General features: G+C 42.2%; 1 protein-coding gene across 1 annotated transcript; it reads left to right on the plus strand.

Moving 5' to 3' along the window:
• Positions 1-3,523: 3,523 nt before the first annotated feature.
• On the plus strand, positions 3,524-15,791 carry VDAC2 (voltage dependent anion channel 2). The gene is made up of 9 exons (XM_054831576.1): positions 3,524-3,683; positions 7,850-7,921; positions 8,962-9,011; positions 11,258-11,410; positions 11,499-11,551; positions 12,006-12,233; positions 13,127-13,277; positions 13,830-13,887; positions 14,717-15,791. The coding sequence occupies exons 2-9, from the start codon at positions 7,855-7,857 to the stop codon at positions 14,806-14,808; spliced, it is 852 nt and encodes a 283-aa protein (XP_054687551.1). The 5' UTR covers positions 3,524-3,683; positions 7,850-7,854; the 3' UTR covers positions 14,809-15,791.
• The last annotated feature ends 10,562 nt before the right edge of the window (positions 15,792-26,353 follow it).

Genomic DNA, 26,353 nt, shown 5'->3' on the forward strand with positions numbered 1-26,353 from the left:
CCAAGGAATGAAGCCTATTGATTTACTTATTTCAGAGTGTCAGGAAACCTGATGGTTTGTAGATCTATCAGGTAGTAGTTAGCTTTGCTTATTCCTTGAGCTACTGAGAATAATAATAATAAAAAATAATCCTGAGGCAACAGAAACTGAAAAAGAAAGAAAAATAAAGGAAAATAATTTAGGATTAACCAAAGATAAATCAAGAAGAAGGAGTAAGTACAGGCTTTTCTGCGTGGGTTGGTTTTCATTTCAGTTTCTCCTTGCTCTTTAACAGAACCATTGCCATATCTCTCTTACTGTTTATTTGGGAATAGGGTGCTTTAGCACTGAACATGTACTGGAAGAGTGTCTCCACAGGCCATAAAAAGAAGGATTGGATTTTTAGTTTGCTTTGGCTGCAGAGCTAAGGGCAATCAGCTCTTGTTAGCTATGTAGCTGTAAGGTGCCTGTGTCTCCGTTAGCCTTTGCAGGGCCTGCAAACAAGTTCATTCCCTTGTTGGTTTTCTCAAATTTGCTTTCTGTTTGCCTCCTCAGCTCTAAAATCCCAGGCTAATATTTGTTGGTGCTTCTCTGAGCTAAGGGATTGTCTGCATATGTGTCTGTACCAGATGATTTAAATGTGTTGGCTTCTGTGTGGACCTGGTTTTTTAAGTGTATCTTAGAATCCGGTTTAAGTTAAACTTCCTCCTAATTGTTTAAACTAAACTGAGAGAAGGCTACTCAAAACTGCTTGGGAAAAAAACTTAAAAGACATGAAGACTGTCAGTCTAAAGGATCCTGGCAGTATGGGCCTTGTCCAGTTACCCTCTTAGGTATTTTCAGATGCCTGGTTTGCATAAGGGCAGTTGTATGGTATCGAACAAAAGGTGTAGCTAGCCTAATGTTCTTGCCTCTGAGATGATGAATTAAGCAATGATTTAGGTAAAATGTGTGCCCCCCAAAAAATTGTGTAAGAACAGAGTAAGCCTAAATGATACCTCTTTCACTAACCTGTCTAGTTTCCCCTGGAATCCATATAAACATTTAGCTTCTTGTGGCAGGTAATTCCACTGAATGGCACTCCTTTGGTGGAAAAAAACCCCTTTGCTTTGCTTGTTCTGAACTTGTTTGCTGCTAGCTTCAACTATTTTCCACCTTTTCCTTGCTGGTCATACTTTCATAATCTCTGCTATATCCCCTTAGGTCAACTTGTTTCAAAATGAGGAGTCCTAATTTACTTAGTTGTTCATTGCTAGACTTTCACTAAGGTTTTTTTCTCCACTGAACCTTCAACTTGAAGGTCTGCATCTGAAGGGGAGAGCAGACAATGACTTGAGGCTTGTGTTAGAAGTGGACATAAACTTACCTGTTTGATGAGAAACAAGGTGTGGTTGTACGAGCGAAGAATGAGGGGAGCAAGGGTGAAAAACGCTGGTTGGCAGAGGCTGTTGCTACAGAAGCCTGGAACGTTAATGCAGAGGAGTTTGTGTGCTGTTGTCTGTCTCGGATTATGTCTCTGCTTTGTCTCACAAAGCAAGTGATTCATTGCTTTTTTTTGCTCAGGGTGGGGCAGTAACTACGTTCCTGGGCTGATAAAAATAAAGCTGAACCATGACTAAAATATTAACCTTTAAAAAAAAAAAAAAGGCAAAAAGCTGATGTCTCATGGAAGTAACTGAACTTTTATTCAGAATGGATTTATACTACGGGTATGAATAATAAGTGCATGTCTTTAAGTAATGAACAACTTATGCCACAATCTATTTTTACTTAATCAGGCCTCTATTTATTTCTAATGTACGTTCCCATGCACAATAAGATACACCAGTTTTCCTACTGCAATTTATTCTCTCAGTGTATGGTTTTCCTTCCTAATTCATCAATATATATCCTTCTGTGGAATGCAAAGCTGTCCTATTTAAAAATATCTAAATGAAATGTACTAACCTGCTGGGTATTCTGATGTGAAAGTATTGGACAACAAACAAACAAACAAAAAACCAACAGTTGCTTATGTTTTGCTATAACTAGCAGGTGCTGACTGGCATTGTGTTGGGCCTTGTTGCTAATCTGTTCTCTTTAATAACATGGAAAATTACTGCTGTACCATGTGTTCTGGTCAATTGGTAGTGTTGGATGATAACATATACTTTTCATACTATGCAAATACAATTTGTATTTGTACATAATTTTTATTTTTTGAGGAATTTTGATTGTGTCATAATCCAAGTAAGTAGGGGAGAACTATGAATTCCAGAAACAACTATCCTGCAGTTCCTTGGCCTAGCAATGCTCTGCATTGGTGACTCAGTAATTCCTGCTCCAGTTGTGCAGTGCCTGCTGCAGAACAGTCATCTGGTTCTTCCAAGAGGTCTTATTTATGATCAGGACAGCACTATCCAAGGCTGCTTTCTGAGGGTTATTGCTTCTCTTGACCTGAGATATATTGTCTGCTGTTGCGGGGTGTGTGTGGGGTCTTCTAGTGGGAGGGGACCGGAGGGTCAAAATGGAGCCCAGGCAATTAGAGAGACTGCAGCACTTGTCTGGAAGAGGCAGCAAACCTCGCTACACAGAGTAGGAGCTGTCACATCAGCTATGGGACAGCCGTGTTACTGGGTGTTGCTGCGCATCTGTGGGTTTTGGGGTAGCAACAGGAGCACGTGTGTTAGGTCTAATGTGTTTGAGTTTCAAAGAGTTGCGGGAAGCGGGGGAGCGAAGGCGAGCATCCCTGCGGAGGGATGCAGGGCAGCGTGCCATCCACCACCCCAGTGCCCCGCAAGGGCTGGCCGTTGTGGGGAAGGGGCCTTGGGGGCACAAGGACAGCCTCTGACACACGCTCTCTGGGCAAACACCACCGGAGCCACCTGGGCCGGCTGCAGAGCCGGTCTCCCTGGCTGTTCCTAGGTGAAGTACTTCACAAGCCGGTGCTCCAAGACTGGAGGCAGGTGGGCCCCGAAAGGAAGGCGAGCAGTTTCTTGGGAAGGGCTGCGTCCCCGTGCATGGACCCTCCTGTACGAACCGCCGAGAGCCGCACTCAGCCTCCCGTCCCCAGGCCGGGGAGCGCGTCTATTTACTTAAACTGTCCTAAGGAGCGATGCTCCTTGGGTGTGGCTGCCGCAGGCCCGCTGAGCAGCCAGTACCTGCGGCACCCTCCGCCCCGCTGAGCTCCCCCGGCCCTTTCTGTCTCTCCCCAGCTCCGCTCCCCGGGAAGGACGGCACCCGAAGGCCACCGCAGCCCGAGCAGCCGGTCCCCGCCGCTGCGCCTCAGGAAGCTTCGTTCTCCCGCCCCCCGGGCGCCTGGCGCGGCCGTTACCGCCCTCCCCCGCCGGGCGGCCCCGCCCGCCCGCAGGGCCCCTCTCCGCCGCCGGGGCTGCCCCTCCGAGCGCCTGCCGGCCCGCGACGCACCCGCCCGGCTCCTCGCTCGGGCGCGCTACGTCTCTCGCCTTTCCCCGGCTCTTGCCACCGGGAGGCGGCGCCTCTCGCCGGCCGGGCGGCGGCGCGGTGCGGCGGGCGGGACAGGCGGCGGGCGGGGCGGCCCCGGCTCGTTGGGGTCCTGCGCGGCGGCAGCGGGCGGGCGGATCGGTGTCTCCTTCACTTCGCCCTCCAGTGCCAGCGGCTGCAGCAGCGCGGCCTGCTCACGGCGAGACCCGCCCGCGCCCCCGGCCCCGCTCCGCCCGGCCTCGCCGCTCTCCCGCGCTAGCCAGGTGCCGGCCCGGGCCGCGACGGGCCCCGCGGGAGCAGGGGAGGCGGGCGGGGCTCGCCCGTGTGCGAGCGGGCGGAGGGGTGGTGAGCGGGGCTGGCGGCCGCGCGGGGTCGGGGGCGGTGGGGCCGAGGGGCGCCTTCCCCAGGGGCCTAGGCTAACGGCGGGGGCGGGCGGGAGTGTGTGTGTGTGTTGGGGGGGGGGGGGGGTGTGTCTCCGCACGTGTTGCCCCCCGCCGCCTCCCCCGTGGCCTCCGCAGGCGCCGCGCCCTCCTCGGCGTGCGGGCCCGGGCCGGGTTACATAAGGGGCGGCGGGGAGGGCGCGGCGGGAGGGAGAGAGAGAGAGAGGGTCAGACCGGGATGCCCAAGATGGCCGCGTGGAGGAGTTCACCTTGCAGCAGCAGCGGGCGCTGCTCGCCCTGGCGGCGGGCCTGGGCGCGGGGAAGGTCCTGGCGCTGGGCGCCGCGGCCCGGGCCCTGCCCTGGAAGGAAGGGTGTGCCGCCTCCCCGTGCGCCCCGGCCTGGCTCTTCGCATCCCCGTTTTCCCTTTCGGTGTCCTTCTCTTTTGGGAAGCTCTGCCTTACCCCTGCTTTCGGTTTCTGAACACGTAGTTCGTTTTCAGATGTTTAATGTTCTTTCCCGTCTCCGTAGAGTCTCTAAATTGGCCTAGTTATGGCTGCTAGACTAGCGTGGCCACCTGCAAGATGTAAGTAGGGAGAGAGCTGAAGCAAGGGTGTTGAGGTGTTTCAGATTTTTTATTTTTCAAAGCTCTAGTAGCAGCATAAGTCCAAAGGTCAGTGGTGTTTCCAATGTATTTTAACAAAATTATTTTTTTTAATTATATCAATTTCTCTGTTACTATTTATACTACTGGAATAGAGTGTCAGTGTAGGCATTGCCATTTTTTTCTAAACTGCAGAAGTACTTAGGGTTTTTTTTTTATTATAGTCTGATCTAGCCTCTAAACTGACCTTCAATATCCTGAGATCTTAAAATTGTTAGAGATCTTTATAGAAGTCCTTGGCATTCCTTTAATTATAGGGTGTGAGAGTTTTGAAATATTACCTCAAAGAAAAACTGCGATGTAATAATTCTGATAACATTAATACATTTCTCTGTTCTTGGGATTATTTCTTTTCTTTTTACAGAAGAAGAAAGCATGTTTGTGGCTCTTGAGTAACAGATTAATTAAACTTTTTTTTTTAGGGTGGCATGAAACAAAGATCAGGGTGGAGCTCCCTCTTGATTCAAGTAGATTCTGTGTTTTTTAAATGAGGAATAAGATTATCTGATAGTTGCTTTCACAACAAGCTTCTTGTTATTAAATGGTACTTATATTTTAGATACTTCTAATTCATAGTTTTAAAGTGAAAGACACTTCAAAGTAGAGTTGAAGAAAATTACTTCTGATTACAAGAATTTTGCAAACCTAGCTAACTTGGCAACTTTGGAAGACACAGGAATGATTTTTTTTTTGGCCCTCATTTAATGAGCATTCTGATGATGGCACTGGCTTACCAGGTGTTTAGTATACCCAAAATTAACTCTTGGTTTCCACTTTTGTCCTTGTCCATCCTTGTTAGTATAGGTTCAGAACAGCAGCGTGACAGTTGTACTCTGTTTTAACTTTTTATCACAAAACTCGCATTTGTAGGAAGGAATGTCTGACAAATACTGGTTGGTTTCATTGCGATGGGAAGGATGCTTAACTAGGCCAGATAAAATGGCAACATCCTTTTACGTTTGAATTTAGACACAGATACTAGTTTGTTAACTTCTCAGGACATTACTGCTTAGCATAAATCTCGTCTGTAATGGTTGTCTCGTCAGATTGGAAACATTTAAAACAAAAGTGAAAAGCTCGTTTATTTACGCTGTAAAAGCATGTCAGCGCTAAAGGCTAGTGTAAAACTTCAAAAGCAGGAGTAATTATTCTTCTGAAGATGCTAGTTAGAAGTGAGACCTATTCATTAGAGGAAAAATACATAGCTAAACCTTCTCTAAATTATTTTAAACTGCTAATGAATTGTACAGTTGCTGTACAGCAGAAATTTATAGGGGAAAGAGCAGTTCCCGCACTTTGTTGTAATTTGGTCTAACAACTGGTTCTTTTTATTGAATAAATAATAGGAACTACTTAATGTCTTACACTAGGATTAGTATCTGTTCTGCTATAGAATTTTCTCAAGACTTAGTTGTTTAGTTGACTTGAACTTGGGCTAAGCCTTTTAAAGCTTCAGATGTTCATTTCATGTCCTTTTTTGTTTGTTTTTTTGTTAAGAGGCTGTTTATATTAACTCTATGGAAAACCAGACTTGTTTTATATTCTTGAGCAAGCGATGGATGTCTTGCTACCTGGTTGTAGAGTTTAAAACTCCTTACTAAATAAGTTGGGTTTTTTTTTCCCATTTTTATTTTAGTTTTAGTTGTTTGTTTGTTGTTGTGGCTTTTTTTTTTCTTACTTAAATTGTGAATGTAAATATTTTTGCTTAGAGGAGATTGAAATTATCCTCTTAAGGTTTAGGGAGGTGGAATAAGGTACTCTTGAAAACTGCATTAAAAATTGTAGAAAGATAAGAAACAGTCTTGTGCCTTACTATTGCTTGCTGAAATAGGTGTGGGTTTTTTTAATTTATTTAAGTAGTAGCAGTTCATACAATTAGGCTACATATGGCAAGTGTAATCAGTTGTTTCAGAATAGCATCCGCATAAAAAATCCAGTCTGTTTAGTGGAATGGTGCCCTAAAGGAAATTATTCTGAATCAGGTGTCCCAGGAAAGTTTTCCTTTTATGTAGATAAGGCCATGAAAAGATGGAAAGAAACTTTTTTGAGAGGGGAAGAAAAAAAAAAGGCTTGGCTTTATCCTGTGTTACTGAATACACTGAAGATCTTGCAAAGATCTGCATAAGATAAGCAATTCTATAGCCAGGTGTTGAAAATTTAAATATTGGTTAAAAGTATTATATAAAAATGAAAGTAATCTTTTCTGCTTTCAGTTGAAAGTTAACATGTGAGAGTACTGCCCTTGTTATTTTTGAGGTCTTGAAGATATTTTTCCATTTACTTAACAAACCCCACACAGGAGCCAGGTTAACAGTCAGTTATGTTAATCTGACTTTCTCTGTAAAAACAAATGTGACCAATCAGTTTGAAAAGATAAAAGAAGACTTTTCTTTGCTTGTGTTTAGCCTTTTTATGGTGCCTACCTAGTTAGTTTCATTGTTTGCTCCCTCCTCCCCTTCCCCCCCCCCCTTTCACAGCATGAGGAGAATTATTAACTCTTTGAAATATGCTCTGTTTTACTTTAAAATACGGTGCCTCTGTAACAGTGGCCTTTTGCTATTGACATCATGGGAAAACAGTCACCGAAGGCAGTTTATCATAGATAGAGTGTATCTTCATAGGGAGAGAACCATACCGGCCTGTGTGAGACCATAGGCTGGTATCTACCCGTGGGGCTGGGTCATAGCTGGTCTTGAATGACAGGTTCTTTAACAGTGGGATTGCCAGAGGCTCCGCCTGAGAAAAGGGCTTTCAAAGAGACCTCTTCTCACTGACCAGCACTCCTGCCGTTTGTTTGTTTTAAGCTAACAACACAATTCCCCCAAACTAAAACTCTTGTGCCGTATAGGGGAAAAACTTCATCAGATTGATTGCCAGTTAATGGTATTAGATGTTCCTTTTTAAATCATATGTCTACCATTTAAAATATGGGACAAATGATGTTGCAAAACATATGCACTCTTTTTATAATTTTAAAATAAAACCTTTCAGGTCATTTTCATAAGCATCTGTCAAGTTTGACTTTGCAGAACTTCAGGAAATAACTGCATTATAGTTTTTCAAATTTCCAATTTCCTGGTTTTTGGTGATAACTGCCAACTCTGGAAATGTGAGCTATTTATTTCTGGTAATTAAAGACGTATGGAGAAATGTACTTGAAATAAATGCCTTGTGTCTACAAGCAGATTACCTGAACTAAAAACATTCAGTGTTCACGGTGACCATCACTGAAAATCCATAGGTGTTTCACAGAATACTGTGATTGAGCCAACTGTCTATTAACTGCCTTCATATATGAATCTGCCTTAGAGTATTTTTAGAGTTGTAGCATTTTTTATGTGCGTGCAGTGGTAAAAGGTTCACTGTTAATTAGCCCGTTACCTTTCAGCTCCAATGGCGATTCCTCCGTCGTATGTAGACCTGGGCAAATCTGCCAGAGATATCTTCAATAAAGGATATGGTAAGATTAGTACCTTTCATGAAACCTGGTGTTTGTGGTGCAGCAATGAATTGCCTTTTTAAGCCTGTATGCAAAATTGAATGCTCAGTTGCCTGTGTTTCTGGGGAGGGGGAAGGTGTGTTGTTTTTATATCATTACTGTCCAGTAACAGATCATTGGAGGTTTTTTGTGGGCTGTTTTGATGTGAAGTCTGTTAAATCTTAGTGCTTTAGCCACACAAATGTCAGAGGTGTACAAGTATGCAAGAATGTAAGTGTCAAGTGTAATTTAACTTAGGAGTACATTTTGTTTACCAATCTGTGCCACATTTGTTGATACAGAAAGGGATATATACTGCTGTAACATTATAACCTTTTTTGGAATAGAAAGAGGAATAGCTATTGGGGTAAAGAATCCTTCAACGCTTAAAAATGCTTCAATACTGGGTGGTTAAATTCTGCTTTGTTACAGTGCTTTTTCTTTCCGGTCTTTGGGAATGCATGTGAGGGCTTTTTCACCAAGGCTGTTACTCAGTTTGAAGGGTGACAATGTGAGTTGACACTCCCATAAAGCCTACTTATATTACAGTTCCAATGACTGTGTATTTCCCAGTAACTTCACTTTTACAGTTTTTTGTTTGTTGTTGGTTTTTTTTGTGGTTTTTTTTTTTTTTTTTACTTTGAGATATTTCTTCTTGGTACTGAGACACGACTTTTATGCATTTGGAATAATTGACTACAAGGCCAATGCCATCCCAATGACAGAAAAGAAAATGCATTTTGTCTGTCACTAAATTGAAAGTCATGGTTTGGTAGTTAAATACACAGTGTTCAACTGAGAGGCTACTCACCACTTCCTGTATGGTGATGATAGAACAGAATTCCTGGCTTGTTCTAGAGTGGCCTCTTCTACTTACTGTGGCCTCTAAAATTCAGTCTATGGTTGTTTTTATATATGTATATATGTGGCACACTGAGACTGCTTGGAAAACCAGCTTCTTGGAAAACATGCATGGTCTTAGTTAAAGCCTACTGGTGTAACCTTGACTTCTGTTTCTTAAGGTTTTGGGTTGGTGAAACTGGATGTGAAAACAAAATCTGCAAGCGGAGTGGTGAGTTTAAATATCTCTTACTAATTTTATTTTTTTCTGAATACGTTCTGATGTTTAATTAGAAAGGACACCTTCCAGATGCTTTTAAGTAGTTTATAGGTTATATGAATGATAAACTTCTAGTGTGAAATAATTTCAGAAGCCCCTAAAGATCTGACTTTATTTTGAATGTAACAGAGGTATCACACTGTTTAGTAATATTTGTAGAATAAAAAGGTTTATTAGTTGTCTTCTGTGTGAAGGTGAACAAATAGCTGACGCATTTTTGAAGTATTTTAATATATCAATCATAGTACACAATTTATTTCTGAAGTACTTTGTGTTACTATTTTTATTTGGTGGAAATTTCTGGCATCTTAATGCTTGTGTGAAGTAGTTGGCAGTGATTTAGTGCATCAAATCTTTGGCTCCTCTTTAAAGGTATTAAAGTTTTGCAGTAATATTCCGTGCAAGCAGTGCCTCCTGTAATTTTTATATATTTCTAGAGCAAACTTTGCAAGATATAAAGGTAGATTTTTTTTTTCCCCATAACTGGAAGCTTTAACAGTGTAAATAGCTGTTAGAAACAAGGTGTGTGGGCTATATGCTGTGTTTTTAATAGAAGTCTGTATCCCAACTGAAGCACAGTTTGCAAGAGCCCTATTACAGATGTAGTTGTTCTTATTTTACCTTGTTTCTTTCGAGGACTGCCAGGAATACTGGTAAAACTCTGAAAAATCCAAGCCCTCATGTGAATCCCATATCAGTTATAAGCCATCCTTCCCAGGAGGAGAAAGTGCTGGCATGTATGTACTGTAGATATTTTAAAGCAGAGATAAGACATAATGTAATAATTTGCTGCTCCTGAAGCTATTACCACAATGGTTGCAGTCACATACAGCCTGTGCAGTAGGAATAGCACAAAGTACAAAGTTAAAGCTGAAGGTATTTGGACTTGAAGTTGTGTAGTTCCTGTTGCTTGCCAAGAAATAGAACTTACTAAAATTATGCAACTGTGTGGATGGTTTAGTGATTCACTAACATAATTCAAGTAAATGTCTTGGCCATGGTTAAATTTGATCAGCCACTATTAAAGAGCAGTCTCATGTGCGCTTGTGATGTGTGCTAGGTCTTGGGCTGTGAGAATACAGATACTTAAGGACTTGATTTCAAATCTGTATTTCCTTCTGGGGGAGGTGAGTGTGAGGAGTCGATTTGAAAATAATACTGTGCATGGAGAAAGTCAGAGATCAAAATTTTGATTTATGTTTTAAAAAGTTTAAATAATAAACTTTTTAAACCATAAGGGTAATAGTATTTCAGTGGAGAGAGCTCCTTAATGTACATTTGCAAACCAGACTTCCACTTCTGCTAGGTATTGCCTTTAGTTTCTGAATAGTGGTACACAGAAATTATTAATTCTCTTCTTGATGAGAGTCCAAATAGCAAGAGACATCAGGGACTATTTAGTTTAATAAGGAGATGTGAGTGATATTGCTAACTCTTAAATACTTTCAAGAATCTAGTCTAGAATTGGTCTAGTGGAAGGTGTCCCTGCCCATGGCAGGGGGGTTGGAACTAGATGATCTTTAAGGTCCCCTCCAACCCAAACCATTCTGTGATTAATTCCAGGGAAGACTCTACCAGAAGCATGAAATCAAGACTGTTGCCTTAGCTCACAAATCAAACGTTTATGTTCCTCCTGTGTGTCATTAAACCAAAGCGTCAGAGGAAAACAAATTTTATAGATGTCTGAAAACACATGTATGTAACTTATTATTGGAGGTGGTTGACTAGAATAATGAAAATACATATGTGATCCTTAAAAAATTTTACTGGAGTTGCATTGTGTGCCTTACAGCATTCTTTGCTCTTGGTTTGATTTTTAATTTGCTCGTTAGGAGCCTCAAACTTAACCTTATATTTCAAGAACCTGTTTCAGCTTTTGAGGAGAGTACTTCCGGTAACTATTGTCTTGCTTCTGAGTTATGTTGCAAACCTGTATATTTTGTAATAGTGGCCGAAACGCTGCAGTTGAGATGGGGAGTGGGGGGGAGGCCTCCATGTTGGCATGAATCATCTAGTTCTTCTTGTCTGTGTTGTTCCCCCTTCTCCCACCGGCAAGTTGTCTAATGTTGTTAAACTTGTTGCATAGAATAACAAGATCTTAATGTTTGCTGAAGAAAAGTCTTTTCTCTTTTTGCACTGTGTAATGCTTTCAGGATCACATGTATCTTCTGTATAACATGGATGCTGTCTTTTTTTAGGAATTCACAACATCTGGTTCATCGAACACAGACACTGGAAAAGTGAATGGGAGCTTGGAGACCAAATACAAGTGGGCTGAGTATGGGCTGACTTTCACAGAGAAATGGAACACAGATAACACTCTGGGAACAGAAATTGCAATTGAAGATCAGGTAATAGATTAGGAGAGTGTTTATTTGTTTTACCTAACTAGCAGAACTGAATTTGTAGCTTTATCTTATCTTCTCCCCCTTCAATTAGATTGCCAAAGGCTTGAAGTTGACATTTGATACAACTTTCTCACCAAATACAGGGTAAGAATTGTTAACCTTTTTACCTTATTTAAGGCAGTAACAACACTCACAGTCAGTAAATGTTCGTCTGGTCTGCTCTGTTGACAGGGATGTTTGTATGGTTTGCTATTGATCCAAATTAGCAAATCCCAATGCTAAAGGCTTCTGCTCTTTAGCATCACTTCTTATTCTACGGGGTTAGTATTGGACAGTTCACAACAGCCCATTTTGCTTATTTTCTAGGGTAGAAATACTTGGAAGATGCAGGAGGCATGAAAATGCCTCTACATTAATCAGAAAATGCCTGTGTGTGGTACCCTTGTGCTTTCTTGATGGGCTAGCTGTGCTTTGGCCCAGTCTAGAGGATGTATGTGCATGGCATTTAGAGACATTGTGTAGAGTCACATGGCTCAAATTTGGCAGTTCATTGCGGAAGATCAAGCCTTGTCTTAAGATAACTGTTTCTCTGTTTCAGAAAGAAAAGTGGTAAAATTAAGTCAGCTTATAAACGTGAATGCCTAAACCTAGGTTGTGATGTTGACTTTGATTTTGCTGGACCTGCAATCCATGGTTCAGCTGTCTTTGGTTATGAAGGCTGGCTTGCTGGTTATCAGATGACATTTGATAGCGCCAAATCAAAATTGACAAGAAATAACTTCTCTGTGGGTTACAAGACTGGAGACTTCCAACTGCACACTAACGTGTAAGTACTGAAAATTGTGTCCAGATTTATAGAAGCAGGCTTTCTCTACCTTGCCTTCTAGTCAGAATATAAATGCTTGAAATACCAAGAGGTGCTTGCAAGGCCATTAAGTGGAGTGCATTTTTCAGTAGGAAACTCTAAATAAATAATAAATGTTACTTTGTAGCTTTCTCTTTCAAAACAGTAAATACCCATGGCTTGTTAGCACTTAAAGCATAATGTATGCTACAGCTTAACAAATACTGAAGTACATCCAAACTGGAAGTGCAGTAGTTCAGAGTTGATCGTAATGCTTTTTCCAGCTTTCCCATTACGTTGAATTGTATCTGACTAATTTAAGGGCAGTAGATTTGTTAGAGGTAGTAATCAGCATTGCACTGTTTAAGTAGGCCAGTAATAGTTTCTGGAGCAATATTAGAGCTTTGCTTTTGAACTTTTTTGAGTAGGTTCATCTTCTTGCCTGTCTGGGAAGAAGAATGCATGAAACTCTTAGAGCATAACTTGAATAAGACATCTCATTTCTGAACTTTCTTCAGGCTTGCTGCCTTTGCTCTGAAGAACATTTAAGATCTAAGCTGATCAAAACCTACTGAATAACATGGTGTTTTCAATCTAAGTTAATGAAAATTGGTGGTATTCTAGTGCATTTAGTTAGGAAATAATTGATTTTTGAGGCAGAATTTCCCCTTTTGGAGGGGGAGGATGAGGACTGTGTCTGTCTAGGTTTATGAAAGTTGAGGAGGAATGTATGGGAGGAAGCTACGAAATACTTTATAGTCTGGTCTTTAAGAATGCCATTTCAGTTTACTAATGTTAAACATTGTGACAGTTTTTAAAAATAATACTGAGATTATGTAAATATAGGAAACTAACTTTTTTCTTAATTTGCACAGCAATGATGGTTCAGAATTTGGAGGGTCAATTTACCAGAAAGTGAGTGACAACCTTGAAACTGCTGTAAACCTGGCTTGGACAGCAGGCAGCAACAGCACTCGCTTTGGCATTGCGGCTAAATACAAGTTGGATTCCACTGCTTCTATCTCTGTAAGTATGGCTCTAACCAACAGGGTTATGCTAAGTGTATTTTCCGTTTCTGCGAATCTGTGTGTTATTAGTACAAAAGAAGGTAATAGGTCAGGGAGTCTTGTAGGAATTACTCTGACAATCCAGGCAGTTATAATTAAACCAGCAGTATTTAAATTCTGTAATGTTGTATACAGCAAAGTCTGTCTTAGAATCTGACTGTCAAATGTTGTGCTAATCTAGAGTACTTAATATATTTATTAAAAAAAAAAACACCCGAAAAAACCCAAACCCCTTCATGTCTAGTTTTGTAAATTTACACAATTTTTTTAAAGTCAGTTTTTGGGAAGCTCTGTCATGTTCTCGTGGTAAGAACTCTGGTGACATTGGTTAAAAAGGTAATATGCAGAAAAGTTTTCTGTATGTTATAAAGTTAGAATTGAACCTGGATTGTTCATATCCACTATAGAGGAAGTGGTGTGAAGTGAGATAAATAATTTTGCACGTATTGCATGTGATTATCAGTTACAGCACTTCAATTGCTTTTGTTTTTTTTTTTTTTTTTTTCTTCAGGCAAAAGTGAACAATTCTAGTCTAGTTGGAGTGGGTTACACCCAGACACTGAGGCCAGGTAAGGGTTATCACATTAATTACATCATATACATGTCTCTCATGCATTACAAATATAATCTTTGAGCTCTATGCATTTATGTGCAACTACTTCCCTTCTTCAGAATAGTTTTGTCTTGAAGGTAAAGTAGATGTTTTACAGTAGCTTATGTTGCACATCAAACCTTTATCTAAACAAGTTTTTTTTGTATCTAATGGTATTTTTGCATCACATTCCTCATTGATTTGTGTAGGAGTGAATGGTATTGTGTTTGATAGCTTAGCTTTAGGCTGTGCAAAGCAGTCTTTTTTTTAGCATTGCTTTCTCCAGTCATATTATATCAGTTGATAGCAGGTCTTGAAATAGTGATTAATTGTCAAAAGAACACACTTCCTGCTCTTAATATTTAGTAAAATACTTGCAGAACTTAACTTGTTCTGCTTAAATATGATAACGCCTATTAATGCTATATTACCATTGGTTAGTTCCTTATTTGAAAACCAATAAAAATTGTAGTTTCATTCCATACCTTCCTTGATACGAGTGTGTCTCTTTCTATGCATAATTTTTTCCTTGTTTGCACACCTTAATGTAGAAAAGGAGAGCTCCAGTGTACTTGCCAGTTGGTGACTTTGTATAGCCACTTTATAACACAGTATTTATAAAAAGCATCCAGCTTGAGTCACATGACTTGCTTTCAGGAGATTTCATGAGTAAATGGATTCTTCTGTAGAAATCTTTAGAGGAAAGTAATAGAGAGCTACAACTGGGACTTGTAATGACGGAGGTTGAGTTGCATGAAAGCTACTCTGATTGTATGTTGTAAACATGCTGTTTAAAAATCTTACAGGTGTGAAGCTTACGCTGTCTGCCCTGATAGATGGAAAGAGCATCAATGCTGGTGGCCATAAACTTGGTCTTGGCCTGGAATTGGAGGCTTAAAAAGGTGAAGAAACTGCTGCAGAGAAGGGATATCAGAAGAATTTGGCCTTAAAATGTATTTCCAATGTGACCAGCAGGCTTTTTTTCCCAAGAAGGATGACCTAGCACAAGAGCTGTATTTGAAGTATTAGACAGTTACTTGTTAGCTGGTTTCTAGTTAAATTGGTTACCCATCTAGTTAAAATTCTGCATTAGTGCAGTCACTTAAACATTATTTAAATGTATTTAACTGTTTAATGCGCTACCCACAAATAATGAAATAGACATTTATGAAAACTGTACAATTGTGTGCATGTTTGTTTTTACGTTCCTTTTGACATTCGATACTGCCATTGAATGAAAAATGGATCAGTGGATGTTTTGAAATGAGGTCAACAATTTTGTTAAATCACCTGAAGTAGAAATACATTTGGTATCCCAAGACAAATTATGAATAAAACAAGTACACACACATATTTGTGCCTCAGATATTTTAAGAGTTAAGATACGAGGGTAGTGCTCAGTTAAGTTTTAACTTAAAATAATCCAAGAAGTAGCGCTCTATACCTTTGTGCAATTAAGGACCCCCACCCATGACATCACTGAATATAGATGGTTTTCACTGAACAGTTGGATTCCTCAAGCAAGTTGAATGTACTTTACTGTCAGGTAAGATTTGTCATGACACAACGGTTTAATTCCCCCTGTGTTTCATGGGCAAGATTTACTGCATTACTAGTTGGCCTCCTGATGCAAAGAGTGCAGAATGATGTACTTGGCACACTGAGATGTTTAAGAACTGCTTCTTGATGCTTTTGCCCAAGGGGTGAAAAACCTCACCACAAACACACCTTTTGCTTATATTTGTATGAAGTGAGACGTATCTCTGCAACTGAATGTAACAGTGTAATGGTGTAACAGCCTGCTTATCCCAACTGTTGTGAGAGGTTTCTGCTTAAAATGACTGAAATAAAGGCTTAATTTTAAATGGAGACGGAAGAAAATGCATCCAGTTTTGCTTTCCCTTTGACTAATAAATCTTAGCAGATACCCATTTTAAGTCCAGAAACATGCAGAACAATGGAAAAACCTCATGTTTTTCCAGGATAGAATTGAGAGATTAGAAATATGAGGGATATTTGGTCTGTGAATGTAACATCCCTTAAGGTCAAACATAACTAGTTGTGACTGCTTTTAATGTGGAATATATTAAATACATGTAGTTACAGTGCTTACGTTTAAAAATGAGGATTTACTGAGTTCAGGGGAGTGCCTGGAGCCTACTTCTTACAGTCTCATAGTTGAGAAGGGTATCTTGATACTTAGTCTTGCAGTCTATAGTTCATAACAGTTTCCTTTACAGGGCAGGTGGGTAGCTTAAGTTCAGGAAGCTTTCATCTCTGGTTTGCAAGCTGTGCGCGGTTCATGCTGGATTAGACTTAACCCTCATAAAAGTGATACGCTCGAGGTCTTGTTCCATCCTGCATTGTTGCCCTCGTACTCAAATTCTCAAGTTAAGTACTCTTGTTGTAAACTGCTTGTGTTTAGGCTTTAGCTGTGGAATAGCTGAGCCACCTTCTTCACAGAAGACAGAGCAGAGCTTAAGCTTCCAGCTCAGGCTCTTAAGTAGGCTTGCCAGTCTATGACTAGTTTTGTTACGTGACAAAGAGAAGGTTTGGCGGTATTTGTGCTTTGGAGTACCTTTACTGCTGTTGTCACTAAATGCCCTCTTCTGAGGAGCACTGCCAGCACTTGGTGATGGAAGAAGCATGTAAGGTGCAATTTGTTGCTCTTATTGCATGTTAACATTTGTAAATTATGTTTTTTAGTTTGAAGTGCTTTTATGTGTTAGACCACTTAAAGCTAGAGACCGTGCAGCCAGACATTTGAATTTTAGTATGGATTTTCTTTTTAGTGTAACTATCTCTGGTGCCTCACAAAGGGTGTCCAGGCTTCTTCGGGGACGGGGGGGGAAGAATGCTGTGCGCCTGTATGCATCGTCCAGCTGTAGCACCTGGGCAAATAAAGAACTCTGTCTTTTGCATATGAACGATGCCTCGTTTGCATCCTTAAACCAGCATGGCTGCAACAGTGATGTGTCTCAGGTTTTTTTAATCTTTTGATAGGGCCGTAGTGGTCTGACACTTCTTTTTTTTGGTGTTTGGTTTGTTTTTTTTTTATAAACAACTACTCTAACCCTTTTCTTCGCTACCTGCTCAATTCTAGGTGTCTTTCCTCAGGTCACAAAATGGACAAGTGAAATGAAAGCAGGTATTTTAGAGTTTCTCTTCAACTCTACATACAAATCAGTAATGGAAAGCTTGAACCTATTCGTTTTACTTTGTTTTCTTGTGCATCACTTCACTAGTCCTTAGCCGTTAAACCTTAAGTAATTTGTTTTAATGCTGATAGGCAACTGGAGAAATAAAAAGGCTCTGCAGTAGTTAATACAAGTGCGAAGATATGAGTTTTCCTAAAATATTCTCTCATAAATCACTACTTTGAGCATAAAAAAGGAAGTTCACTGTCTATCTCTTGACATGTCTCAAGTGAGGCTTATAAAAATGGCTTTCAAACTTTCTTTTCAAGTGTGCTACAGAAACTGGTGGTGTAATTGGAGTTTTGTGCTAAGGAATATTGGTAGTTTAAATAGCTCCATTTTGTTAGAACATGTAAAAAGCCTTAGTGATAACTTTCAGTGCTAGCCAGCCTTTCCTCAGGTGTCATTCTGAATAAAGTAAAACCACTCGAGATAACCAGTGACCTGAGCATGGCTGTGCATCTTGTTTGTGTGAACTGTAGCGTTGCATTCCCACCTGGTACGGCTGGAGTAGAATTGTCTGCGTATTGCAGGGAGACCTAATCACACTTTCATAACTAAAAATGCTTTCACATGAGATTATGATGCCCTGGGTTTTGCAAGTTACTGTCCAAGTGACTCGAACATTTGTGTTCTCACTGTGCCGTAGAAATTCTCTAGGTTGTTTCAATTAACCTTGCACTCTTCACGTGGTTCAGCTTGGTGGGGGTATGTTCTTAAATCTGCCGCTTGCACATGGCAGCCATTCAAAACCAGGAAATCTGTTTGGAACTATTTCGGAGTGGGCATGGAAACCTTTCACCTCCAAGCATCCGGGCTCAGGTTTTTACTTTTCCCTTGGCTATTGCTGGGATAAAGCCAGGTAGTAATAGAGCGTGCTTACTGCCCTCTAATGTCCTGTCTGGTGTTTGGCTTAGTACTGCAATCGGTCATCTACCGGGTACAGAGATGCATTTAAATCTATGGTGACCGGACTTCTGTAGGAAGTAGAACCGAGCAAACAGAAGACAGCTCACACACAGATGACTCAGCACTGCTTATGTCAAAGGTCCTTGTTTCCTTATCATACCAGTTGGCAAAGACAGAAGCAATTCTATGGAAGGTAAGCTGCTAATGATGACAAAGACTGGGTCACACCTGTGGCAGCAGTGTCTTAATGGCACGTACAAATGCTTCCTGGGAATGGGCGGAAAGGAAAACCCAAATAAAAAGCTGGCTGGTGGTTGTGTGGCATGAAAGGGCTACATTTGTTGCAAGTGGTTTTATCATGTTTGTCAACCTTCCTTTGCCATGGAATATTTTTTGTTCCTGATGTGGAATAGGAATAAAAATATAGATTATATAAATTATTGTAGTATGCATTGTATTTTAGTGATGTTTCCCGTCTCATGATTGTTCCTGGGCCTGCCTTTTAGTTGCTCGTTGTGTCCGTCTTTCCACATACTGCTGGGCCAAATGGAAAGCAATGAACAACTGAATTCATTTTTGTCACCCTAATGTGCAGCATCTTCTGCTTAGTTGCAAGCTTGATACTGATGCTTGCATAAAAAGAGGCTTTTTTTTTCCACAGCAATTTCTGAAAAATAATATGCAATTAAAATAAAATATAGGGTGTTACACACTGAGATTTGGTTCCTGTCTACACTCGTATTTATCTACTGGTGTTGGGAAAAGCTCTGACAGACCTTTAAAGATGGCAAGCAGTCAGACTTTGTTTCAGGTCCAAACACTTGACCTTTACTACAGCGTGTGTTTTTTAAATGAGAATTTTCTGCTGAAACCGACGCCGTGGAAATACTTGCAGTACAATTACTGCTGGTTGACAGCAATGTACACTGGAGCTCTTTCAAGGGTTTGTGTGTGTGTTTTCATGGAATGTTCTTTGCCCTGGATCCCTCGGGGAAGATCCTCATGCTAAAGTAATGACTGTTTAATGATTTTGCGTTGTTAGCAACTCAGTACCTTTTTTTGTTTACTTTTCCTGTTCTCTAATGAACATTGAAACATTAAATGGCTATTACAGAAATCACTAATCTTACTTGGTGCGCTTCATGGAGTCAGTTTGGGTGTGCTAGCGTGAGTCACAGTTGAAGTGCTCTGTCTGCAGCCTCGCACAGGTGGGAGAGCGGAGGGAGTACCTCACAAGGAACTAACGAGCTTTGTCCTTGACTATTTTATTGGTCCACGGTGGCATTGTTAAAAACACACCTTAACTGAATTTTTATTAAGCGCACAACTTAAGAAATCAGAAGTTTTGCTGTGCTGTGTTTAGGGCTTGGAGGTTGTGTGGCTAAGGGGTGTGGGGAGGGGCATTATTTCTGCAGAGATACGACCGAGACGTTTTCCCCTGCAGCTGCTGAAAGAGCATTATTGTAATTTACTATTTCTAGTGACCCACGGCAGGAGCTGGAAGGGGTGTGCTCGTCCCTGCAGACAGGCCCGACCGGGGGCTGCTGCTCCGCGCGCCGCCGCCAGCCTCGCGCGGCCCGGTCGCGGGCCAACGGCGCCATCTGGTGGCCGCTGGTGTCCTCTGAGTCCTCCCAGGGGAGCGGCGCTAAGGGCCTCTGAGGCAGCGGCGCCAAGGGCCTCTGAGGCAGCGGCTGCCGCCTGGGAGTTTGTCGGGTGCCCTGTCCCTAGCCCGCCGGCTGGGAGAAACCGGCGGGAAACAGGATTGCAGTAAGCCTAAGCCTGATTCTGAGTTGAGCAAAGAGAATCAAAAGAGGAAAACCCTGCGTGTGCTGGCACTCGGATGTCCTCCAGCCCCGTGTCTGAGAGAACCCGGCAGCGCACGTTGACTTCTGAAGGAGCAGTTGATTCCTGCGTGCATCCCTGCTCCTATCTAAACAAAATTAATTAATGAAGCAGGTTGTTGTCTTGACTGCTGCTCTGCTCTTGACTTGACAATACCTTTCTAGAAACTTCCAAATAGCTCGAGATCCCCTGATTTCCAAACTATTGTTCTGGCCACTCTCGGCTTTGAGAAGCGCTTGCTGACATGAGGACAGGGCATGCCAGCTGCCAAATACCAGAAGGCAAAAGGGAAGGATTCAAAATGTTGCTTGACGTGATCGTCCCCCACCTGGTGGTGCCGGGTGCCGTGGCAGGGCTGGACTGACCCTGTGGTGACCACGTGCCATGCCAGCAGTGTGGGTGTGCTGTTGCTGCAGCCCCGGGACCTTGCGCTGCCACAATGTAGGTAGCTCACAAACTTTTCCTCCATCTTTGCAATTAATTTAAGTTGGTATCAAGCAATTAGAGCATGGGAAGAATCTAGCAAGTCTGCTCAGGGTCTGTCTCATGGGGATGCCGTACCATTTTGCTTGCTTGAGTCGCTGGTGCTGCAGGGCAGCAGCCTCCCACCAGAAGCAGTTGCAGGGTGGTCAGCACTGCTGCGAGGAGTGACTGCACCACCATCCCTTTCACACAGAGAGGCTGTTAAAAAGCTGGATTTTTTGGATATTTTTGTTGAGGATGGGGAATGAAGACAACTTTTGTTCAGGAACGTACAAAATTTGTTTTTCCTTGACTGAACCTGAAGACCAGTGCGTCCATGGGGCCGGGCAGTGAACTGTGCAGCCAGCGCTGTTGCCCCGGGGCTCCCCATGGTCTGCTCCTGGGGGGTACCTCAGGTACCTTGTCCTGCTCCTCTCTTTGGGAATCCTTATTGGTCTTTGGGGCCTTGTTTCCCTGCCCAAACAGAGCATGCAAACACCTCTTTGCCAGGCATGTTGAGCCCCTCTGCTGCTGGGGGTGGCGGAAGGAGAGGGTGCACTGCTTGGTGCAGGCCCAGGCCCAATTTACATTTATAGTGAATTTTTTCTTTGCTACCTTATTGAGTGGATTGGGTGGGTTACAAATGATTGTGAGAGTCACCTGGTACCATTTTCACCTCTCTAATTCGTAGCATGTGCTTTGGGGAGCAGGGCAGGGAGTGCTTCTGCCTTCCCTTGTGATGCTCCACATGCGTCCTTTAGTCTACACAAAAGCCTGCCCATAGCAGAGGAGGGTGCAGTAGTGTTTGGATGTGGGCTGCTCGCTGTCATACCTGGGAGGTTCATTGGTTGGGCTGTACATGACAAGCTCTGATGGACATCCCCATGGACATGGCAAGCAGAGGTGGTGGCCCTCCACGCTGCCAGCTGTGGAGTCTTCACTGGCAGAGATGGCATCAGGTGAGTGTGAATGGGCATCTCTGGTGTTTCAGGAATCAATCTTTTAGGAAATGTTTTTAAGTAAACTGCAATTCACAAATCTTCTTTAGAGTACTGTAATTTAGCGTGGCTGCAGGCTTCTATTGCAGCCTCTGTAACAGAAGGCTGATCTGCTTCCACTGTGTTTTAGGAAAACTTTTGTTTTACTTTTTTGAAGTTCCTTGGGAAATCTGGTGCAAGACTGGTAGGCTTTCACGTGAGTCCTAATGCTTTGTAACAGCAGTCCTCTCCACGTTTAGGGTACGTCAGTATGCCATTGAAATTGTTTACAGCCCATTCATATAGCCTGAAGCTCACCTGGTTTAACTTTCATAAGGCAAGTTCATGACCATGCATAAATGTTGGAGTCATGGTAGGTCTCCCTGCCAAGCCAGCACAACCCAACTAATCCACCCTCTGCTTCAAAATTTCACCCTCTCATGGGCTAAACAGTCTGGCTCAAAGTCCCATTTCCTACTATTTCCTTTTCTTTTGCGGGAAGCTGTAGCGGAGAGGTGTACTATGCAGTCTCACTGCAGTCATTTGTAGCAGCATCTCCCAGAGGCACAGTTCCTCCTAACTCACAGCACACCCCCATCCTGAGAGGTGTACCAGGGAGTTAGGTGGTTGCTCTTGTTTCCCCTGTGCTTGGCAAAGCATCGCTCACTACCGAGCACACAGAGCAGTGCTCTGTGGGAAGCAGGAGCCCATGGCCTTGCAAGGCTTTTGTGTTAGACTAATCCAGTTTCATCTTCCTGAAAAGAGACTGCTGTCATATTTCTGTCTGGGATTTCCTGAATTAAAAATACGGTGTGTCACTGTAAGACATGTGCTTAATTTGGTGGGGCTGGGGCACCCCTGGCCCCTGCGTGCTGGCCGCAACGCAGTGTGGCTGCGTTGGTGTTCATAGAATCATAGAATCTTTAAGGTTGGAAAAGACCTCTCAGATCATCAAGTCCAACCATCAACCCAACACCACCGTGTCTACTAGACCATGTCCCGAAGTGCCATGTCTACACACTTTTTGAACATCTCCAGGGACGGTGATTCCACCTTTCCTTGCAAGTGGGTATGTGTCTGCCTTGGGTGCATGAGCTGAGCTGCCTGCCCAGCAGCAAATGGGTACCTGAGGGGCAGGGTTTCAGGCACAAAGACCTCAGCCTGGTTAGCAGCAAGGGAGAGAAGGGAAGGGAAGCAGAGAAGCATTCAAAATGTATGCTTTCCAGGAAAAAGAAGACTTTAATACTTTCCTTCACAGGATAACTTTCCTGTTGCACAGGAAAACCCATTCTTACCTCTCCTCTGTTTTTCTTCCCTTCTACTTGATAGTCTTTGATCCCTTGGAGGAAAAGTCCAGGGAGTTAGCTGAAATGATTTGGTGTTGCTGTTACAGTCCAATTTTCTTTTATGGAGATGAAGTAAGATAAACACAAAGTGGAAAGAAAAGATAATTAAACATAGAAAAGGCGGTTATAACTTCTGCTGGTGATTCCCTAATTTCCTCCACCTCTCTGCTGGAGAAAAGTGACTATGGCACAAGGCTGCTTGGCCCTTCTGAGACTTAGGAATCCTCTACTGGCACAGGCTGCCTAAAGCCAGCTATTTTCCTGTTTATAGGTTCTCAGTTTATTAGCCTGGAGGCAAAAGAAGTAAAATGAGACCTAATAAGGTCAGGAAGGAGCACATAAGAGGTCAAATGCAGAAATGCTTGATCATAAAATTAAAATCTATATTATAATGTCTGTATGTAATAGAGATGGTCAAAATTAAGATTGCTTGTGAAAATTTAATTAGTCTTTTGTAACCTTCTGAGTGCTTAGCTTTGCAGCCTTAATTATGTGCCTTTAATGCAGTTAGTGGAGGTGACCATAAATGCTTTCTAGGTCAACAGGTAGACCTTTGCTGCAGGTCTGAAGTTTTCATTAAGATTTTACCATAGTCCATGTCTGGAAGTTTAAACATATGCTTGAAGTTAAGCTTGAGCTAAAGAGCATCATTCAATATCTGGTATGTGAGTGACTATGTTGAAAATCAAGAAAGGAAAACTTGGCAGCACCCATCAAAGTAACCAAAGCTGCGTGAGAGACGGGATGCGTGACTGGCTCAGTGGCACCTGGGACACCGTCTGTAACACCAGGAGGAATTTTGGGGCCCCACATCTCTAGGTGTTGATTAAATGTGTCTGTGCTTTTGCCTCTTTCAAGTTAGTCTTCAGTGGTAACTTGGATCAGTCTCGAATTGTGAGGATAGGTCCGATCCACGCAGCAATCCTTGATGGGGGCCAAGGGCGCTTGGCTTTGGTACTGTGGCCCAGGCCCTCAGCAGGACACCTTACTGGTTCCATCTTGATGGTCCTCTCAGCCCGAGGAGAGGGAAAGCTGCCTGTTGGTGGGAATAGTTCCCAGGAAATGACTGTGCCTAAAATCCACAACAGCCGTGGGAAGACCGAGAGATGATGTAGAAGCTAGCTCTACACATCCGTGGAGAAACTGCAGCTTTTTGTATAGGAACCATTTTGTCAGGAGTTTGACCCAGTGGGTATCATTCTGTAATTGCACTTTGATAGTGAGTTAATGCTCCTCTGCACTGGTGATGTCTCTGAGGCTCACTGGAGTATAATCTAGCACTGCTGTTCAAAAGAAACCAAGGAAGACCATGCAATTTCTTTCAGGTTGTATTAATCTCTTTGATATAATAAATGACGGCACGGTAGTTGCACAATTAACTGTGGCTTTCTGCTTTGGAATGACCCCACTAATTACATTGAAGAGATGGATTAAGTGTCTTGGGAGAGCATTTTATAGCAGCTGACATTTAGATGGCTAGAGGACGTTGAAGGTGACACTGTGGAAATGTCACACCAATACCCTGCTGATGTGCCCAGGAGGCTGAGGAGACATCAGTAGCTGGGTGGAAGCTGTGGGTGAAGGTACCTGAGGGACCCTTTCTCACCTCTGCCTGTGGGTGAAGGTACCTGAGGGACCCTTTCTCACCTCTGCCCGTGGAGTTGGCCCTCACCAGAGTCAGAGGCAGATGTGGGTCCCTCTACACAGAGCAGTGTGGAGGTCTGGCTGCTCCCTCCCTGTCCCTGCATAGCCCTTGCAGCTCTGCCTGGATTCAAAGGTGTCCATAGCCATCTGATGAGACTTTCTGCTTCTGCTGGTTGCAGCTGTTACTGCTCCTCCTGCCTTCCATGTTTTGACCTGTAGCAGACATCAGCAATGTTGACTTGCAGTAGGCAAATGTTAAAATATATACCTTATAAAGAAATGAAGTAAGCATTGAGTGTTGTGAATCACAGCCTGTGTCAATTTAGCTGTTACAGGGAAAAGGGTAGGACCTGCAGGGTAAACCATAATGCCTAGAAGTCAACATTTTGGATCTTTATATATATTCACCTAAGTTTTGTAATTTCTCCTTTTTTCTTTTCTTTTCTTTCTTTCTTTTCTTTCTTTTTTTTTTTTTTTTAAAGCTAGTCCAAGGATCTACATGTTTTGCTTACTTTTAAATGTAAACTCCTAATGTTTGCTTCGTAACAAAACACATGTTAAAAGATACAAGTGACATCATGGACAAGCATGAGGTTCCTTACAAATAAGCCTAAATTTTATCTCCAGCTGTTACTGTTTTTATTTTCATTTAGACTTGCAAGCATCCATTTCCCTTCTACAGGTTTTTGGTACCTGTTTTAAAATGCATGTTTCTCTTGGTGTTGTTTCTTTTTTGTTGTTGTGATTTGGTTGGTTGGTTTGTTTTTTCTTCTCATGCAGGTAGAAACCCCCTTTCTGTTGCTGGGGGTTGTGCTACAGGCCAGTAACATCTGGGCCATAAACCTATGGACTCCTGTGGCTGTGCCATGTGACAAGACACGTAGAGCCTGGGTGTCCTACCAACCAGTCCTTCCCTGAGAGCGGACTTCTTCTGTTGGTGGTTTGCATTTATGGATTCAAATTATTGATGTTGTGAATGTACAGCCAGGCTTTATCCTGGGTAATGAACACTGTGTTGTCAGGTATGTATGCAGTAGTTAGACATTGCATTTACTTGTGACAGCAGTAATAACACTCTCTCATTAACTGTCTTCTGCAAATCTAATTTCATGATGTCAAAAAGTTACTACTTTCAGCTCGCTAACATAACCCAAGTCCCTACCCCAGCATAACTCAAAAGGTTGTTGTAAAAATGCACGCAGTCTCTTGGTTTTTCAGTAGGTGAACAGGAATAAAATTATGAGCCTTTAAACTAAATAATAATTTTTTTCCTTGTAGCTTGAGATCTGTTCAATCAATAATCTTTCTGCTAACTCTGGGGAGAATTTTAGTTGCCTCCATAAAATGTTTTAATTATTTAAAATCATAAAATATAAGTAGGCACAATTTGCTTGGAACTCATTAGGGAAATATATGAATAAGAAGAAAAGATAATGTTTGCTTCTGCATTAATTTAAAGCAGTCTCTAAAACATGAAATCTAATCCTGGAAAGCAGTGACTTATCAGCAATGTTTACTTTTCCTATAATAGGAATAAATATTAAAGCAGCTAGTTATGTGCTTATCCCTACAGTATTGCACTGAGCCAAAAAGGAAGATAAATAACTTGTCTGAAATCCCACATTAATTTCCCTCTTTTACAGGTTTTATGTTTGTTCATTTCCTTTTTCAAAACATTGCTTTTAAAATTATTATTATAAAACAGGTGACTTAGAAACCACGAGTAGCTGCAAATGCATGAGACCAATTTGTGTGTGATTAGAATTATGCAGAGGTAATGCTTTATACTTGCGCAGAGCTTTTCAGCCCAGTGCAAATCACTGGGCACAACATGCAGCAGCAGTGAAATGCCACTACCCTGGGGCAGGGCTTGGCAGACCAGAGAGGAGAGCAAGTGATGGGTGAGGAAACAAAAAAATCTTATTACTTTAAGTTTCTCTGAAGAAACTTCAGTCCTCACTGGGGCAGGAAATGCAGCTCTTTGGTGTGCAAAGAGGGAAGAATTGGCTTTGTGTTCCCTGCTCAGTTCTTCTTGTTTGGGATCTCATCAGAAATTCCTCCTCTAA

This window comes from Grus americana, chromosome 7 (assembly GCF_028858705.1).
Source record: "Grus americana isolate bGruAme1 chromosome 7, bGruAme1.mat, whole genome shotgun sequence".
NCBI classification, from domain to species: domain Eukaryota; kingdom Metazoa; phylum Chordata; class Aves; order Gruiformes; family Gruidae; genus Grus; species Grus americana.

Coding starts and splice junctions, on each gene's coding strand:
- VDAC2 (XM_054831576.1), top strand. CDS start 7,855: ATGGCGATTCCTCCGTCGTATGTAGACCTGGGCAAATCTGCCAGAGAT. Junction 7,922..8,961: donor TATCTTCAATAAAGGATATG/GTAAGATTAGTA, acceptor CTGTTTCTTAAG/GTTTTGGGTTGGTGAAACTG. Junction 9,012..11,257: donor CAAAATCTGCAAGCGGAGTG/GTGAGTTTAAAT, acceptor GTCTTTTTTTAG/GAATTCACAACATCTGGTTC.